Source organism: Sinocyclocheilus rhinocerous, unplaced genomic scaffold (assembly GCF_001515625.1).
Source record: "Sinocyclocheilus rhinocerous isolate Xijiao unplaced genomic scaffold, SAMN03320098_v1.1 scaffold1469, whole genome shotgun sequence".
Taxonomy (NCBI): Eukaryota; Metazoa; Chordata; class Actinopteri; order Cypriniformes; family Cyprinidae; genus Sinocyclocheilus; species Sinocyclocheilus rhinocerous.
In genome coordinates, this window is record NW_015650017.1 from 210,093 (window position 1) to 226,163 (window position 16,071).

General features: G+C 38.0%; 1 protein-coding gene and 1 long non-coding RNA gene across 3 annotated transcripts in view; both read right to left on the reverse strand.

Annotated features, from left to right (window-relative positions):
- irf6 (interferon regulatory factor 6) overlaps positions 1-4,074 on the reverse strand; it is a 13,913-nt gene extending 9,839 nt beyond the window's left edge. Inside the window, exons 1-3 of one of the 2 annotated variants that reach the window (XM_016516371.1) lie at positions 3,795-4,074; positions 2,350-2,529; positions 2,090-2,285 (exon numbers count right to left, since the gene is read on the reverse strand). In XM_016516371.1, coding sequence (XP_016371857.1) covers positions 2,090-2,285; positions 2,350-2,523 — 370 coding nt within the window. In that variant the 5' untranslated portion in view covers positions 2,524-2,529; positions 3,795-4,074. Of the gene's footprint in view, positions 1-2,089; positions 2,286-2,349; positions 2,533-3,794 lie in introns of both variants that reach the window. The other variant, XM_016516370.1, reaches the window with a different exon arrangement.
- Positions 4,075-10,029: 5,955 nt separating this feature from the next.
- LOC107711389 (uncharacterized) lies at positions 10,030-15,130 on the reverse strand. Its single transcript, XR_001636696.1, has 3 exons — positions 14,911-15,130; positions 14,156-14,283; positions 10,030-10,621 (listed from the first exon to the last, which is right to left on the reverse strand). It is a non-coding gene; the product is annotated as an uncharacterized LOC107711389 (long non-coding RNA).
- Between the last annotated feature and the right edge of the window lie 941 nt (positions 15,131-16,071).

Sequence of the window (16,071 nt, forward strand, 5' to 3'; positions counted from 1 at the left end):
AGTTTTAACTTATAAAGAAATAATAATTTAAAAAAATTATTATTATTTCCATTAATTCAAGAATAAAATCACAAATAAAACATAAAAAAATTAATAACATGCAAATGAAGTTTTTGTTCTTAATAATAAATAGTACTTTTATGAGCGTAAAATAATAGTTTTGGGAATAACATTAAAAGATTACGTTTTTTTTAAGTTTTAACTTATTTTTAACTATTTTTTATATAATATGTAAAATAGTACACAGCAATATCAAGTTTCAAACATAATGCTACACCTAATTATGTTTCATTCATATTTAACTCAGCAATTCATTTTGGAAATAAAATGATTATTTTGTATTAATACAATTTGTAAAATTGTGCAAAAATGTCACATAATAAATAAAAACTACAAATAATTTAAAAAATAATAATTTCAAGAGTGAAATTATGCAAATAAAATGTCTCTTTTAATAACAGCAGATCTTTTACAGGTATAAAGTAATAATGTTTCAAAAACAGTATTACAAGATTAAGTTTTAATAACTTTGTTACCATTTCATTTTTAACTTTATTAGAGCATACTGTATATTTATTTCCATGTAGGGCAACAAAAATTTAATTCTAAGATGAAACTGACAATTAAACGTCAAATTAATCATATTTAATTTGTCTAATTCAACGTGTCTCAAATTATGAATCGCTTCTTAATGGCTACTTTACTTACATATATTTAGTAATATTATTTGTTTTAATATATGAAATTAAGACCAAACTATCAGTTAAGCATGTACAATTCCTTAATTTATAATATGTAATGCGTTTCTTTGATTCAGCATTCTTCTTAATGGATAATCTATTTACAAATGTATTGATATTATTTGGATATATATGAAAACATTATTTAAATAAACAAAGTCATATCATTTTTAAAACAATCAAGAGTAAAGTCATAACATGAAAATGTAAGTCCTTATAACTTTAATAACATTTTATTTGTAAAGTTATAGGACATTTTTTTTCTAACAATTGAAAACTGACTGTTTCAGGCTAAAACAAACACTGTTCATTTTGTTAAAGCACAAATTAATCAATTCATATAATTAAATGTTGATTATTTTATTAAATTTATACCAACATCAGCTCATATTTTGTCATATTATATATCTGTCTTTAGCAGAATACCAAGTACAGAATATATAAGCAATATATAACAATTTCTGAATAAAAAAAATATTCATTCCCTGTTAACTTTTACATTTTTTAAATATTCATAAAAAAAATCTAAAATGTAAACTGTATTTAAATTAACAGGGAGAGAGTGTGTGTGTTTGTCGTGACTTGTGTGTGTGTGTGTGTTTATGTGTGTGAGAGGGTGTGTGTGTGTGTGTTTATGTATGTGAGAGTGTGTGTTTGTCGTGACTTGTGTGTGTGTGTGTGTTTATGTGTGTGAGAGGGTGTGTGTGTGTGTGTTTATGTATGTGAGAGTGTGTGTTTGTCGTGACTTGTGTGTGTGTGTGTGTTTATGTGTGTGAGAGGGTGTGTGTGTGTGTGTTTATGTATGTGAGAGTGTGTGTTTGTCGTGACTTGTGTGTGTGTGTGTGTTTATGTGTGTGAGAGGGTGTGTGTGTGTGTGTTTATGTATGTGAGAGTGTGTGTTTGTCGTGACTTGTGTGTGTGTGTGTGTTTATGTGTGTGAGAGGGTGTGTGTGTGTGTGTTTATGTATGTGAGAGTGTGTGTTTGTCGTGACTTGTGTGTGTGTGTGTGTTTATGTGTGTGAGAGGGTGTGTGTGTGTGTGTTTATGTATGTGAGAGTGTGTGTTTGTCGTGACTTGTGTGTGTGTGTGTGTTTATGTGTGTGAGAGGGTGTGTGTGTGTGTGTTTATGTATGTGAGAGTGTGTGTTTGTCGTGACTTGTGTGTGTGTGTGTGTTTATGTGTGTGAGAGGGTGTGTGTGTGTGTGTTTATGTATGTGAGAGTGTGTGTTTGTCGTGACTTGTGTGTGTGTGTGTGTTTATGTGTGTGAGAGAGTGTGTGTGTGTGTGTGTTTATGTATGTGAGAGAGTGTGTGTGTTTGTCGTGACTCGCGCGTGTGTGCGTGTGTTACCCGGGTTGCTGGAGGTCTGAGGAATATCACACACGTCGTAGATCTTCAGCGGTTTCATGGGAACCTCTTTGGTCCCGTCGTAGATGAGGTTGAACTCGCGGCTCTTGTTGAGGGCGCATCTCAGCTGCGCTTTCCATTTGGCCGGATCCGGCTCGTCCACGCCTTCCTGATACTTCCCGGTCTCCACGGCCCAGGCCTGACAAACACACACGGATCGGGTCAGTCCCGTCCCGCTGTACCCCGGGCCCTCCATCCCTCACCTTAAAGATGGTGTTCTCCTCCTCCTGCTGCGGCGTGTGACGCGTGGCGTGTTTCCAGGGGATCTGGAAGCGTTTGGCCTCGCGGTCCATCCACACCAGACCCGGAAACGTCCCGTTGTCCACCTGAGACACCAGCCAGGGCTTCAGCCGCACACGCCGCGGATGAGAGGACATCACGGCCTTCAGGAGACGAGGAAGAGTGCATCAGTGAGGCTGAGAAGAATCTAACTCAGACTGCAAACACTGATAACATTAATATAATCTAACTGAGCCTACAAATACTTACAATATTTAATAAAACTATTATATTAATAAACCATACTTTTTAATACTTTTATATTTAATACATTTTAAAATGTCAATAATATTATATTAATAAATAGATATTTTAACTATTATTTTAATAATTAATACAAATGTTATATTAACATGATGACAAAGGAAGGGAAAAAAAACAAATGAGGCTAAAAATAATCAAACTGAGCCTACAAACACTAATATTTAATAAACAAAAATGTAGCAATTAATAATGTTTTATTATTTTTTTGTTATTTTATATATTTATTATTACTAAAATATTATATTAACATGATCTTCTGTAGGAGGAAAAACACATAAATGAGGCTAAAAACAATCAAACCGCCTACAAACACAAAATATTACATAAAACTAACATTTTAGTTTTTGTTATTTTAATAGATTTTAATTATATTATATTAACAAATATTTAATATATTTTTATACCTTAGAATTATTATTATGATCATTAGAATAATTACTAAAAATATATATAATATTAACATGATGACCTTCTGTAGAGGAGCAAAAACACATAAATGAGGCTAATAATAATAATAATCAAAAAGGTTACAAACACTAATATTTGTAATAAGAAAAAACATTGTATTCTCTATTTTTATTTTTAATACGTTTTAATATTATTAGCAATATTATATGAATACAGTATTATAATCATTCCTATTAATACAGTAACATCACATTCTGTAGGAGGAGATACTACAAAACTAATATTTAATTAAAAAATTCAATTAATATTTTTAGATGCTATATCCAATACATTTTATAACAATTTTATATGAACAAATATATTTTATTATTAGCAGCAGCATAAACTGCATTTTAAATGACCAGATTTAAGTTTCATAACTTGATTGCAAACACAGACCAGATGAAGCTCATATTAATAATTAGACTTAATATGAGCATTAATTCAACGTATAATCAGAAACAACAGTCATAAGTCAATAAATTGAGTAAATAAACAGCCGGTGACTTTCGATAGCATCGCATAAATTATCCTAGTCTTCGATTAAAACACTGAAATTCCGACAGTAAAGCATATTCTCGTGTATTATATTTCTGGAATGAGGGTGCAAGTGTAAAAGATTAAATATAAATGCGCTTTAAATATGAATGAGTCTCACCTGAGGGTTTCAGGAAGCGTCGAAGCAGGAAAACCCCAGCAATCCTGAGGCCTTTGCCGCCGAAACGCGCTGCTTTGAGAATGAATCAGATTGAAGTGGTCATAAATCGGTCGTTAATCGGGTAATGCGCTCGTGAGAAGCGTGAGAAGCGTGAGAAGCGTGTTTCAGTCTCTGCTACAAAGTTTCACCTTCAACCGAAACTCAGGTGCAGCCGTGACGTCACGCGACTCTCTCTGACGCACGCGCGCCGACAACACACACATATTCATTATTCCCCATAAAAGATGATTGTGTTATAATTTACCTTAAGATTTAGTCGGTTAAATGAGGACATGCTTTAAATGAGTTACATATACTGAGATTTCCCATAGTCTTTGCTGATACTGAGAGGGGGGGTCCGGCGAAAAATCGGCAGCTGTCAGCGGGAAGTGGCTGCCACTAAAACCGGACGGCAGCTGTCTCTAAAAACCGGAAATCGGAGGAGGCTGCCAGCGGCAGCAAGACAAATAAATAATTATATAAATTTATTATACTTTTTAATACTTATTTAAATAAGTATAAAGGTCAGTATTTTATATTATTTGATTGAAAAGGTTTATCAAATGTAAACAAAGAAAACTATAATTTGGCTAAACGTTAAATTCCTGCTGAATGTTTGTGTATGAATGCATGTGTGTACATCAATGTTTGTGTTAAATAATGAAAGATATGCACACAAACACATTTATGAAAGAGGCACTTATTACTAGGTGTATGTTGTACATTTATTACATAGGCTATATATATACACACACACCTGCCTAAATGACAAAAAGAAACAGGTCTCATCAGTGACCTTTATTTAAAATCATATGTTGCTGTGTTATATTTTTTTACATTTGCAGTATTTCAAGAAACTATATATATATATATATTAAATTAGCCGTTAAATTTGTAATTTTTACATTTACAGTATTTCAAGAAACTATATATATATTAAATTAGCCGTTAAATTTGTAACGGGCTCTGTATGTTGTCAAAGTCAGTGCTATACAATGTAAACGGTATAAAATTCATCCAGTAAGCAAGTAGACGAAAATGTCAAGCAGAAATCAGAATCACTAACAACAATCCTGAGGTATTTACAAGACTTTCAGATCGGAACTGATGAGTTATACCGAATTACTCCTCCAGCATCTTGCACCAATCACTGCAAAACCCTGGATGGGTGTTATTGGAGTAAAAGCCTTGCATCTCTCCTCATTTTCTTCTTCTTCTAACATAGTCAAGTCAAGTCACCTTTATTTATATAGCGCTTTTAACAATACAAAGTGTCAAAGCAGCTTTACAGTATTAAATAGGAAAATAGTGTGTCAATGATGCAGAAGGACAATAGTAAACACTCATTTTTCAGTTAAAGGCAGTTCATCATTGAATTCAGTGATGTCATCATCCAGCTCAGTTCAGTTTAAATAGTATCTTTGCAATCATTTGCAATCAAGTCAACGATATCGCTGGATATTAAGTGTCCCCAACTAAGCAAGCCAGAGGCAACAGAATGTAGAAAAAACCTTGGGAGAAACCAGGCTCAGTCGGGGGGCCAGTTCTCCTCTGACCAGACAAAACCAGCAGTTCAATTTCAGGCTAGCAAAGTCACATTGTGCAGAAGATTGCTATCAAATAGCACACCTAGGTTCCTAACTGATGACGAGGAATTGACAGAGCAGCCATCAAGTCTTAGACAGTGTTCTAGGTTATTACATGCGGAGGTTTTAGGTCCTATAATTAACACCCGTTTTTTCAGAATTTAGCAGTAAGAAATTACTCATCATCCAGTTCCACATAGCCTAGAGGATTCATAAGAAAATGGTGACATTAATACCTAAATTGCCTTATTAAAAGTAGACATGCATGCAGAGCCATATTAATGATTATTCCTATTGCATTTTGTCATCATGTACCTAGCAATGATCACATTTTCATGCATAATTTGCACACCTGGTAAGCAGTTCTTGTAAACCTCATTGCAGGGCTGCAGTGTGTACATTTTGAAAAATTCCTGGCATGGCTCAGACTTTGTTCTCCATTTTGTTACACCTGTATATTGAAATGAGCATTAAAAAATAAATAAAAAAAGGATTACTACAAAGATAAACATTCAGACATGGCAACTGAAAAATTGAATGGTATGGCACAATTTTAAACCTCTAATCAAATATGTAAAAGAAAATACATACCGTCAAGCCAGCAGAAGTGTGCCCTCTTTCGAAATGAGTCTGTATACACCAGACTTCCAAATTTGGAACAAACCAAAGACAGATTTAACAATGCAGCATCACCCTCCTCCAGGACCACGTGAAGAAGATTTTCCGACAGGACAGCATCTGGCAACTATTGGGTATTATAAACAAACTAAAAATTACTGCAATTTCCAAACATCACGGCCTAACCTCCCTTAAAACAGAATGTGCATTCTATGGGAGCAGGTAATACTTAAAACATTTAACAGGATCAGCCTGATGTCTTTTGATGACAATTGTTATGGATGTGGGGTTATGCCCAAGATGAATGTGATGGGGAAACAAAACCACTTGTTACCATTAGCATGAATACACAGATGCTGATTGTGCAGGAACATCCTGGAAAATAAATCAAAATAGAAAATTAACATTTTCCTTACACACTAATAATAATAATAATAATAATAATAATAATAATAAAAAATAAAAAAAAGATATATCATGAATTCACAGTTCACAGGGTTCAAGGCTTAAGCTAGTCCCAGACTAAAATGCATGTTTGAGCTGTTTTAACTGAAAGCGTATCTTAAAATATGTCAGTGCCATGGTTTTGCCTCAAGATGCACACCAGTAATGTTTTTTTTCTAAGGCACGTTTATAAAAGCTACTTAAATGTTCCAATTTAACTACGGCCTAGTCCTGGCTTAATCCAAGCCCTGTCTGTGAAACCAGGCCTAAAAGTTATACGAACAATGAACAGTTCCATTATATTTTGCATAGATTTTACAAAGAAAGACAATCAAGTGTTTTGCATTCACATCCTTAGAACTTCAACTGGAACACAGAACTGTTTTTTTCCCCCCATGAAACTCCATAGAACAGAATTAACAAACGTAAAATGCATGTGTGGTTTGTACAATGCTTACGGATGCCATTATCCTCAAAATATATGGCATGCTTTAAATGCTTTGCCTGAAAGTGTTCAGGATTTGACATCACCCCAGCTGTTCAGTGTAGGACAACTGCCTGTCCCAGAATAGATGTCATCTATTCCAAAAGCAAGTGGTACACCCGCACATGCATTGTATTAGAGAAAACAACATCTCAAAATAGCAAAACACTCATTCACATATAAAAGGTAGAACATTTCAGAAGTTGAATAACATTTTCCCATGTATAAGTTTTTGCATGTTCTGTTCAAATTAACTTAAGTTATTAAGATTTTGGAAATGTAATGGCTTCTTACCTGTCATAACCAATAGTCAGGTACACAAAAGGTGAAGACAGAAATAAGGGGAAAGAAGGCAGAGAAAGAAGAGTATTTCTTAAAAGAACTGTTTGGTCCGTTGTTATTGTAAGACGAAAAAAATCATCAATAAGTTAATGGATATCAGACAATCTCCTGAAAAATTCAACACAAAAATATATGGTTAGTGTAGCACGTGTATCTTCTATAATTCCAGTCAAGCAACATTCGTTTTATATTATTCAGTAGACTCTGTTAACACGTTAACAAACGTTAATATTTGAAGTTAATGTTAGCCCCCTAACATACTAAGAGCAATGATTATACATGATGTAACATGGTACACAAACTACCTTTCTACCACTAATTAGATTACACTTAACAATTAAACTAAAGTAGGCAAAGTTACACTGTCGTTCACTAGGATAACAATTCAGATCAAACATGCAACGCAACAATTATTCATTACTCCGATCATTAATTTCCGAACTTACCGCTCGAACAATCGCCACCATTACTGAAGTAGTTGGCTGCTGTCGTAGTTACATGTGATTGGTTGCGTCCACGTTGGTCGATACTGATTGGCTGCCACCGAGTGGCAGGTCCCTCCTACCTTCCGGCTGCCAGTAACTGCCTTCCGGCTGTCAATGGCAGCCACTTCCTGCTGCCAGCTGACGATTTTTTATCTGAACCCCTGCTGGATACCTCCGTGAAGTTGGCACCCCATAAAAAGAAATAATCATCAAAACTATGCCATTCGTTTGTGCTACGTTTGTGCTGATTTGTGCCCGTTTGTGCCGTTAAAACAAACACTGCATCTATTTTCCTTCCTTAGATATAACCAAATATTTTCGGGAGCTGTGACGTCACTCTCCACCCCAGTTCGTCTAAATCGTTAATAAATCTCCACACCAAATGCCGCGTTTATTTGTGCTCGATTTGTGCCGTGAAAAGAAATCCTGGTTTAATTCTTCTTAAATAGGCCTATTTAAAAGGGGGAAAACAGAAGCACTTAATAAGCCATTATCTATAGGCTATATGTAACTGTAATTGCATGGTATTACTGCATTTGACAGCTAATATTATTATATTATAATATTATGTTAAAGTTTTTCTGTCCCCCTTACAAACGATTATTTATCGCACTGCATAAGAAAACAAAAAGAACATAATGGACTGTAGAAAAAGTGCTCAAAGATAAAATAGCCTTAAGCTATACTGAATGTGTGAAAAAAAAAAAACCCACAAAAAACTGATAGATAATGTTGCTACATATCAACGAGGTAAAACTTTTTATTAATATTTTGCAATAAAAAACTCACATGAGCGTGTGGTATGCAATTTTTAACACATTAAATTATGATATGCAAGTCTAGACATTTCATCTTATTTCATTCAAAGATATTTTAAACAAACACACCTTGGCTGTCCTTCACGCATAGCCTATTCCTCAAAGAGAAAATACAGCTGAGCAATATCATGGTAATGTTTATGCTCCGAATATTTCATCTGCAAAATGCATAATGCAATACACATTTAAATTATAATAATAATAATACACAATAGGCTACTAAGTGAGAAAACAGTTGATGTCGATGGTAAAGTCAGGCTACTTGCTAGCTATATTAAAATATACATAGTAACCTTGTTACATTAAAGAGCCTGCTTTAACGGATAAAAATAGTTTTGTTGGTAGGCTATACCTTGGTATAAATTATTGCATTTATGTATCAGTGATATTTGTTACTTGAATATAAACCAGTAATTTAGTCCTATGTTGCATTTTTGTAACAAATGAATACAAATAGCAACAAACAAGAACACGAATATGTGTTAACGGCACAAATCAGCACAGATCGAGCACAAATGAACCACGCTGGTTTGGAGCGATTTTGACAACATGGGGTGGAGAGTGACGTCACACGGTCAAAAAAATAATGTTTAATATCTCAAACACCAAACCAGCACAAATGTTCGTTTTTGCGGCACAAATCAGCACAAACGTAGCACAAACGAATGGCATAGTTTTGATGAATATTTCTTTTTATGGGGTGCCAACTTCACGGAGGTGTGCTGGATACTGACCACAGACTGAATCAAATCCTTCAGCTAAAAATAAAATGTTACACAATACGTGATATTTAGCTTTTTTCACGTATAAGAAATGTTTCGAAATGTTATAAATATGCGTTATTTTATTTTTATGGTCAACAAATATTTCGTGTAAGAAGGTGCTAACACTAAAATGGTTATTAAAGTAAAATTAAACAAAAACCGTAATCTGAAATTGAAATAAAGCTGAAATAAATGAAAATAAAATACTATAAATATTAGATGAAAAACTTAAACTTAAAAAAACAACAACTGAATGTTACTGAAATAAATATGTTTAAGTTGAAGTACTAATAAATTTAAATCGTTATAAAAGCTCAAAACAAAATTACTAAACTAATTAAAGCTAAAAATTAAACTACAAATTAATGAAAATTGTAAACTGTAATTGAAATAAATATCGATATTAGATAAAGGCTAATTGAAAATATTAATAAATACTATCATTGCATATCAGAAATGTTGAAATAATACTGTTTTGAAGTGTTGTTTTACATATAACTGATTATTAGTTTTATTTTACATGTATTTTATAGGAATTAATTTTGTTACAAATATTTGGGATATAAACACAAAACTGCATTGATTGTCAGTCAGTTCAATAGATCATGTCACATATTCTGAGGCTGTTTATTACTCTGCAAACAAAGAACAGGTTTCATGTTTTATTTTCAAAAGAGAATCCAAGTGTGAAATGACAATAACGTTATAAATGTCCTCTACATAATATAATACTGCATTTTTTACATAAATAACATTATTCCCCTTATATATATATATACACACATACACACACATCACAGGACTGAAGAATGTATTTTACAGGAATGATTCAAGGTTTTAGTGTGTATAAGTGCACTTGAATAAACAGGGTTTGCTCTAGTTTCCATCACTAATGTTATTCTGTGAGATTACATTAAGATTTTCAGTCCAGCTGAGAGTAACACAGTAAAACACGGTAAATACTGGATATTTCTGATGTGTTGAGGATTTAAACGTCCTCACTCAATGGTAAATTTCAGCTTCTAAGATGAGAAATACACCAGGAGAAACTAGCTGCGATTTGACCTGCTGCAGAACCTGCACAACAGCCATCATCTTCATCATCATCAGCTGGTCTGGGATCAGTGCAGCTGCTGCTCAGAGTTGATCTCGCTGTAGATTATTTTGACGATACGAGTCAGTCAACATCTTCAACAGAACCTCGTCGGCCTGAATGCCCTCCATAAACTCCTCCTGAGAGAGTTCACCTAAACACACACATTTACATAATTAATTCATGTGAATTCATTAGAGTAATTAATTTATGGATGGATGGATGGATCTGGAATAGTTTTAGTGTGGTTTCAATCTTACTTAAAGGGGTCATAGGATGCTACATGCACTTTTACAAGTTGTTTGAACTGAAATGTACACAACCACCCCATAATGATAAAAATCCACCCAGTGTTTTTTTTTTTATCTACTCAAATCTTTACCCCTTTCTCAAATCGAGACTATCTCAGATGCCTGTCTGTGTGATGTCACAAAAACAGGCCCCTCCCACGATAGTTTGATTGACAGTAGCGTTTCAGCACAGACTGGACTGGTTTCTTATCTTAGCCCCGCCCTGAGTGACTGTCATCAGTCCGCCATTGTTTCACCGCCGGAGCAGATGTAGACAAGAATGACTCCTAAGTGATTGAGGTGTTCTGTTGTTGGATGTAATAATGAACATAGCAGTCGTCATTTACTCCCGACATCTGAGCCGCTGAAGACACAGTGGATTACGTTTGTTTTTGTAGGAAATGTGCCCCCGATTTACATAAATGCATCTATGTTCGCGCGAATAATTTGTGATCCAGCTTCACCTACAGAAGAAGTGAGTATAAGGTTTTTTAAAGAATATTTGCAAATCGGAAATTTGAAGGAACATGGAGGAACTGGTTTATGCTGGGACCAAACTCTCCCACTCTTTTGCTGCAAGCCCCTAGATATCAACTAAAAAACGGTGGGCCCCACAACCACCAAAGCCTGTGGGCCCAGCTCGTCGTCCTCCTCCTGTGAGAGCTCTCTGGCCGCTGCCACAACGCCAGGGCCCAAACCCTCCTCCATCTGCTGTAGGTGAACCAAAAACAACAATAGCAGCAACATTCACAAATGTTTACAGAACAAGCGGGAACCCAGTGTGCCTGTAGTTTTCTCTATTTCTGTTTTATCACGTGATAGAAAGTCTAAGGCCTTCTCAAGCCATACGGCTGACTCATCTAATCTGCGGCCTGTCATGCATCAAACTAATATTGCTGTAAAGACACAAGCAATGCCATCAAGTTAGCATTTTTAACATTCGCTGAAGTATTGAAGTATTTATGTGACTATGAGAAGTTAGATATACAGGGGCTCTTGGGATAAACATTTCTTGAGTAAGAACATGTGTTTACCTCTCTTCCTCTGAGGAGGTTGAGGCGGTCAGCAGGGGCTGCAGAGCAGGAGCAGTCCCAACCTACCGTGTTCCATCTCCTCATTTTGGGGGCGTCACTTCTCGTACTCCGCAGAGTCCAGAGTCCCCTGCCGGTTCACCGCTTCAGGGCACTAAGCTAGCCGCTCTAAGTGTACCAGAGGCCAGTCTCATGAGACTGGTTCCCTTAGTATGTCACCTGGCGGTGTGGGAGCCCCTGCCAAGCGTGCCTCCTTGGGTCCTGCCCTGAGCAGGCTCTGGTTTTATCAGTCGAGTCTTCGTAGCAGATGACGCGGGTCTGAGGACCGTCATTTTTAGAGAAGACTTCTAGCGGTGCAAAGAAGCTCGCGACCTCCACAGAGGTCTCTAGAGCAGCTAGTACAGCCGTCCCCTGCCGATTCGCCGCTCCAGGGCACCGAGCTAGCCGCTCTGATTACTCCAAAGGTCAGTCTCAAGAGACTGATTCCCTTAGTAGACTAACGTGTCTCGGTTACTTTTGGCCTGCTGTACATGAGACCCCTACAGTGGTGGCTTAAGACCAAGAGGTTCTCCCCGAGGGGAAACCAGCTTCGCATGCTCAAGGTCACGTGGCGGTGCCTACGTGCCTTAGACATGTGAAGGAAACCTTGGTTCTTATCTCAGGGCCCGGTACTGGGAGCTCCTGGTCGCCGCATATGCTAGCGACGGATACATCTCTCACTGGTTGGGAGCGGTCATGAGTGGCCACTCAGCCCGCGGCCTGTGGAGCGGCCCCCATCTCACGTGGCGCATGAGTTGACTGGAGATGCTGGCCATGTTTCTAGCTTTAAAACACTTTCTTCCAGGCCTAAGCGATCGCTATGTGTTGGTGCGCACCGACAACACAGCAGTGGTCTCTTATAAATGTGGGGGCAGACATCCTGTCGAGGCAGGGGCCGAGGTCCGGGGAATAGATGCCTCACCCCGAAGGGTGAAGCAGACTTGGAGAGTCTTTGGCCAGGCTCAGGTGGATTTGTTTGCGACTCAGATGTTATCGCATGGTCCCCTCAGGTTCTCTCTCTGACTCATCCATCTCCACTGGGGCTCATCCAGCTCCACTGAGGCTTCGTCTGTACACCTTTCCCCCGATTGTTCTGCTCCCGGGAGTTCTGGAGAGAGTGCGCTGGAACGAGGTCAGTCGACTGCCAGTAGCCCCGTTCTGGCCGGGCCGAGTATGGTTCTCGGACCTGATTTCTCTTCTCGACAGCGCTCCATGGGAGATTCCCGTCAGTAGAGATCTCCTCTCACAGGTGGAGGGTGCGCCCCCGCCCGGAGCTGTGGAAGCTGTGGGTGTGGCCTCTGAGGAGGCACAACTCATAGCTTTCGGTCTCTCAACCGAGGTTGTTAAGACCATCCTCCATCCAGAGCTCCCTCTATGAGGAAACTGTATTTCTTGGTGCGGAGACCGCCAGCTCGACCCAGCTAACTGCCCGTTTGGTACAGTTCTGGAGTTCCTGCAGGCCTGTTTATCCGCAGGGTTGACCCACTCCACCCTAAAGGTCTTCGTGGCGGCCATTGCGGCCTACCACGCCCCTCTCAGTGGCCATTCATTGGGAAGACACCCTCTTCTTACACGTTTCCTCTGCGGAGCGCTGAGGCCGAGGCCTCCGGCCAGAGAAGCTTATGCTAAGTGGTGAATCAGGATGCTATTCCATAGCCTTGAGTCCTCTGATCTCCCCTCTCCTTTGGAGGTCAAGGTTCACTCCAGAAGTTGGCCTTCGGGACGGCAGGCCTTGCCTACTTTAGCCACTCCTGGCTCCCTTTTCTATCGCCTTAGTTGTGCTCTTCCACACTAGGCAGGGATTTGCAAGTCTGGCGGCGTGGGCATTCTCGTTCCCGTAGCGTCTCAACGCAGCTCGAGTTCCTGAAGGGGAACGTCTGGGTTCCTCAAAGGGAACGAGACGCTGCGTCTCAGGGCCATACTTCCGGCATCCCTGCCAGCGCTTGCTTCACTCCTAGAAGCTGATGCCGGTTTCACCGCACGTGCTTTTATGCTTCCTGGTCGCTACTTCACTCCGCCTGTGATGTCTCACCCATCCATTGGACTGATTATGCATGTGATTCAGAGCGTAGTCACGCTGGAGGCGTTCCCGTAGCGTTTCGACGCAGCGTCTCATTCCCTTCGGGGAACCATGGTTACATGCGTAACCTGGAGACGTTTTGTTCAAATTGATCATTTAGAGTCCTTAGAAATTAATGTATTAAATATGATAGTTATATAGGATTAAGAGGATAACATTTAATTCATTCTTTAGTGTTCTCTTATAATAAATTACATCCTAGAGGGACTGATTTTTTCAGCCTTTAAGGATCAAGAATAAACACCAACCTGTTTGTTTTTCAGTGTGTTTCATTCTGCAGGGTTCTGGATCTGTCATGTGCTCACTGTCCTTCAGTAAACTCTGTCTTCACTTGTAGGCTGATGAGAATATTCTGGCATTTATAGGAAAACTGAGCCTTAGAAAAAGAATGATAATTCCATTAAAAAACGCGGGATTCGGCAGCACGGTTTTAGCTTTTTATGTGGACATTAGTGTGCTTATTTGGCATAGTTATATTGGCATAGTAATAGTAGGTGTCTGTGGTAAAAAAAGAATACATACTTGAAAATACCATTAGAGTTCGAACAGAGTACCTTAAATGTTATAAAACGTCTCTATTAAAAAAAATAGCATTGTTTGTCACTCACAACTGACATAGATAAAACAAACTAATCACACGCATCTTTACAGTTTTTTTCTGCTCCATTTCTGTCTGCCATTAACCATATAGGCTTTAAATGAATATGTTCATATCCATGAAAGCACGAAAAAACACGCACATCTTTATCACTCACAAACACATCTTTATCACACAAACTTTAAAAATACACGCAATGGTTTGTGTCCGCATGACTTTAGTTTCCCGTGATGTTCCTTTCCTGTTGAACTAAATCAGTCTGCAGACGCCAGAACAGGCGCATAAATAGTGTTTTATCCGATTAAAACAATTTAGAAAGAACCTCGTAGGATGTTGATTAAACAAACCATGTAAAAAAAATTTTAAGGATCAAAACAAGCGAAATATCTGAACTGCTCGACTCACCTCAGAAGACACAGCAAACACGCGCTGAGTGAATGAAACTAGTGGTAACGTCATGAGGGCGATGCGAGAATAACGGTAGCTTTTCAAAACGCGCCAAATATTGCTCACAGTCACAAAGACAGAAAATTTGTAATGAGGCTCTTTTGAGATGAGCAAAATCTGCGCTGAACCAATCACCGGTGACCACCGCGAGATGCATGCCGGTTAGAAAAGTGTCCGAGTCACGCTGACGTGTGCCAAAAACCTCGGATTGTGCAGTCGAGCGCAGTTGCTCTCCACTGACTGCGCTGATCAAAAGCATCATGGGAAACGACTGACTGACGGCACAACTTAATGCTCATTGGTTCAGACAACTGTGATGCTGCGTTCTCTTCTAAAATGTTTAAAGGGGTCATATGATGCGATTTCAAGTTTTCCTTTCTCTTTGGAGTGTTACAAGCTGATTGTGCATAGATAAGATCCCTGAAGTTGCAAAGACTAAAGTCTCAAAACCAAAGAGATATTCTTTATCAAAGTTAAGACTCTGCCACGCCCCCCTAAAACGGCTCGTTCTAACACGCCCCCACATATCTACCTCACTATGTGGCAATATTAGCATAATGCGGCCCAAATGTGCACGCAAAGAAAGAAGACGTGGTTTCAGTAACCGCAGTTAGTGTTGAAGCAGCCATGTCAGTGAGACGCTGTGTGTTTCTAGGCGAAAGCAAAAGCACTTTATTTGGCTTTCCGAAAGTAGATGCATTTAGGAATTTTAGTATTTAATAATAATAATAATAATAATTTTAATAATTTAAGATTACTTACAACAGAACAGCAATGCATTTTATGGACGACCGTTTCATGAACCTAGGAGAGGAGTTTTTATCTGGTTCCATGTGATTATGTATTTAAATTATATTATATATTTAATGTATTTTGCTGCTGCCACACAGATCTAAAACAAACATGGGATTTATTTCCCAGCAGTTTACCTTCACAGACATAACCGACTGTTTTGTAACTCGTGTGTGTTTTTAACGCAAACTTGTGTGTGAATAGTTTAGTACTCACATGCTGTGACAGCTGTGCGTGTGCTTTGGTTGTGTGCTCTCAGAAAACCGTATATCAGAAGTTTAAACTCGTATGCTTTAAAACGCATGATTTCAGCGCAATAAACATGAT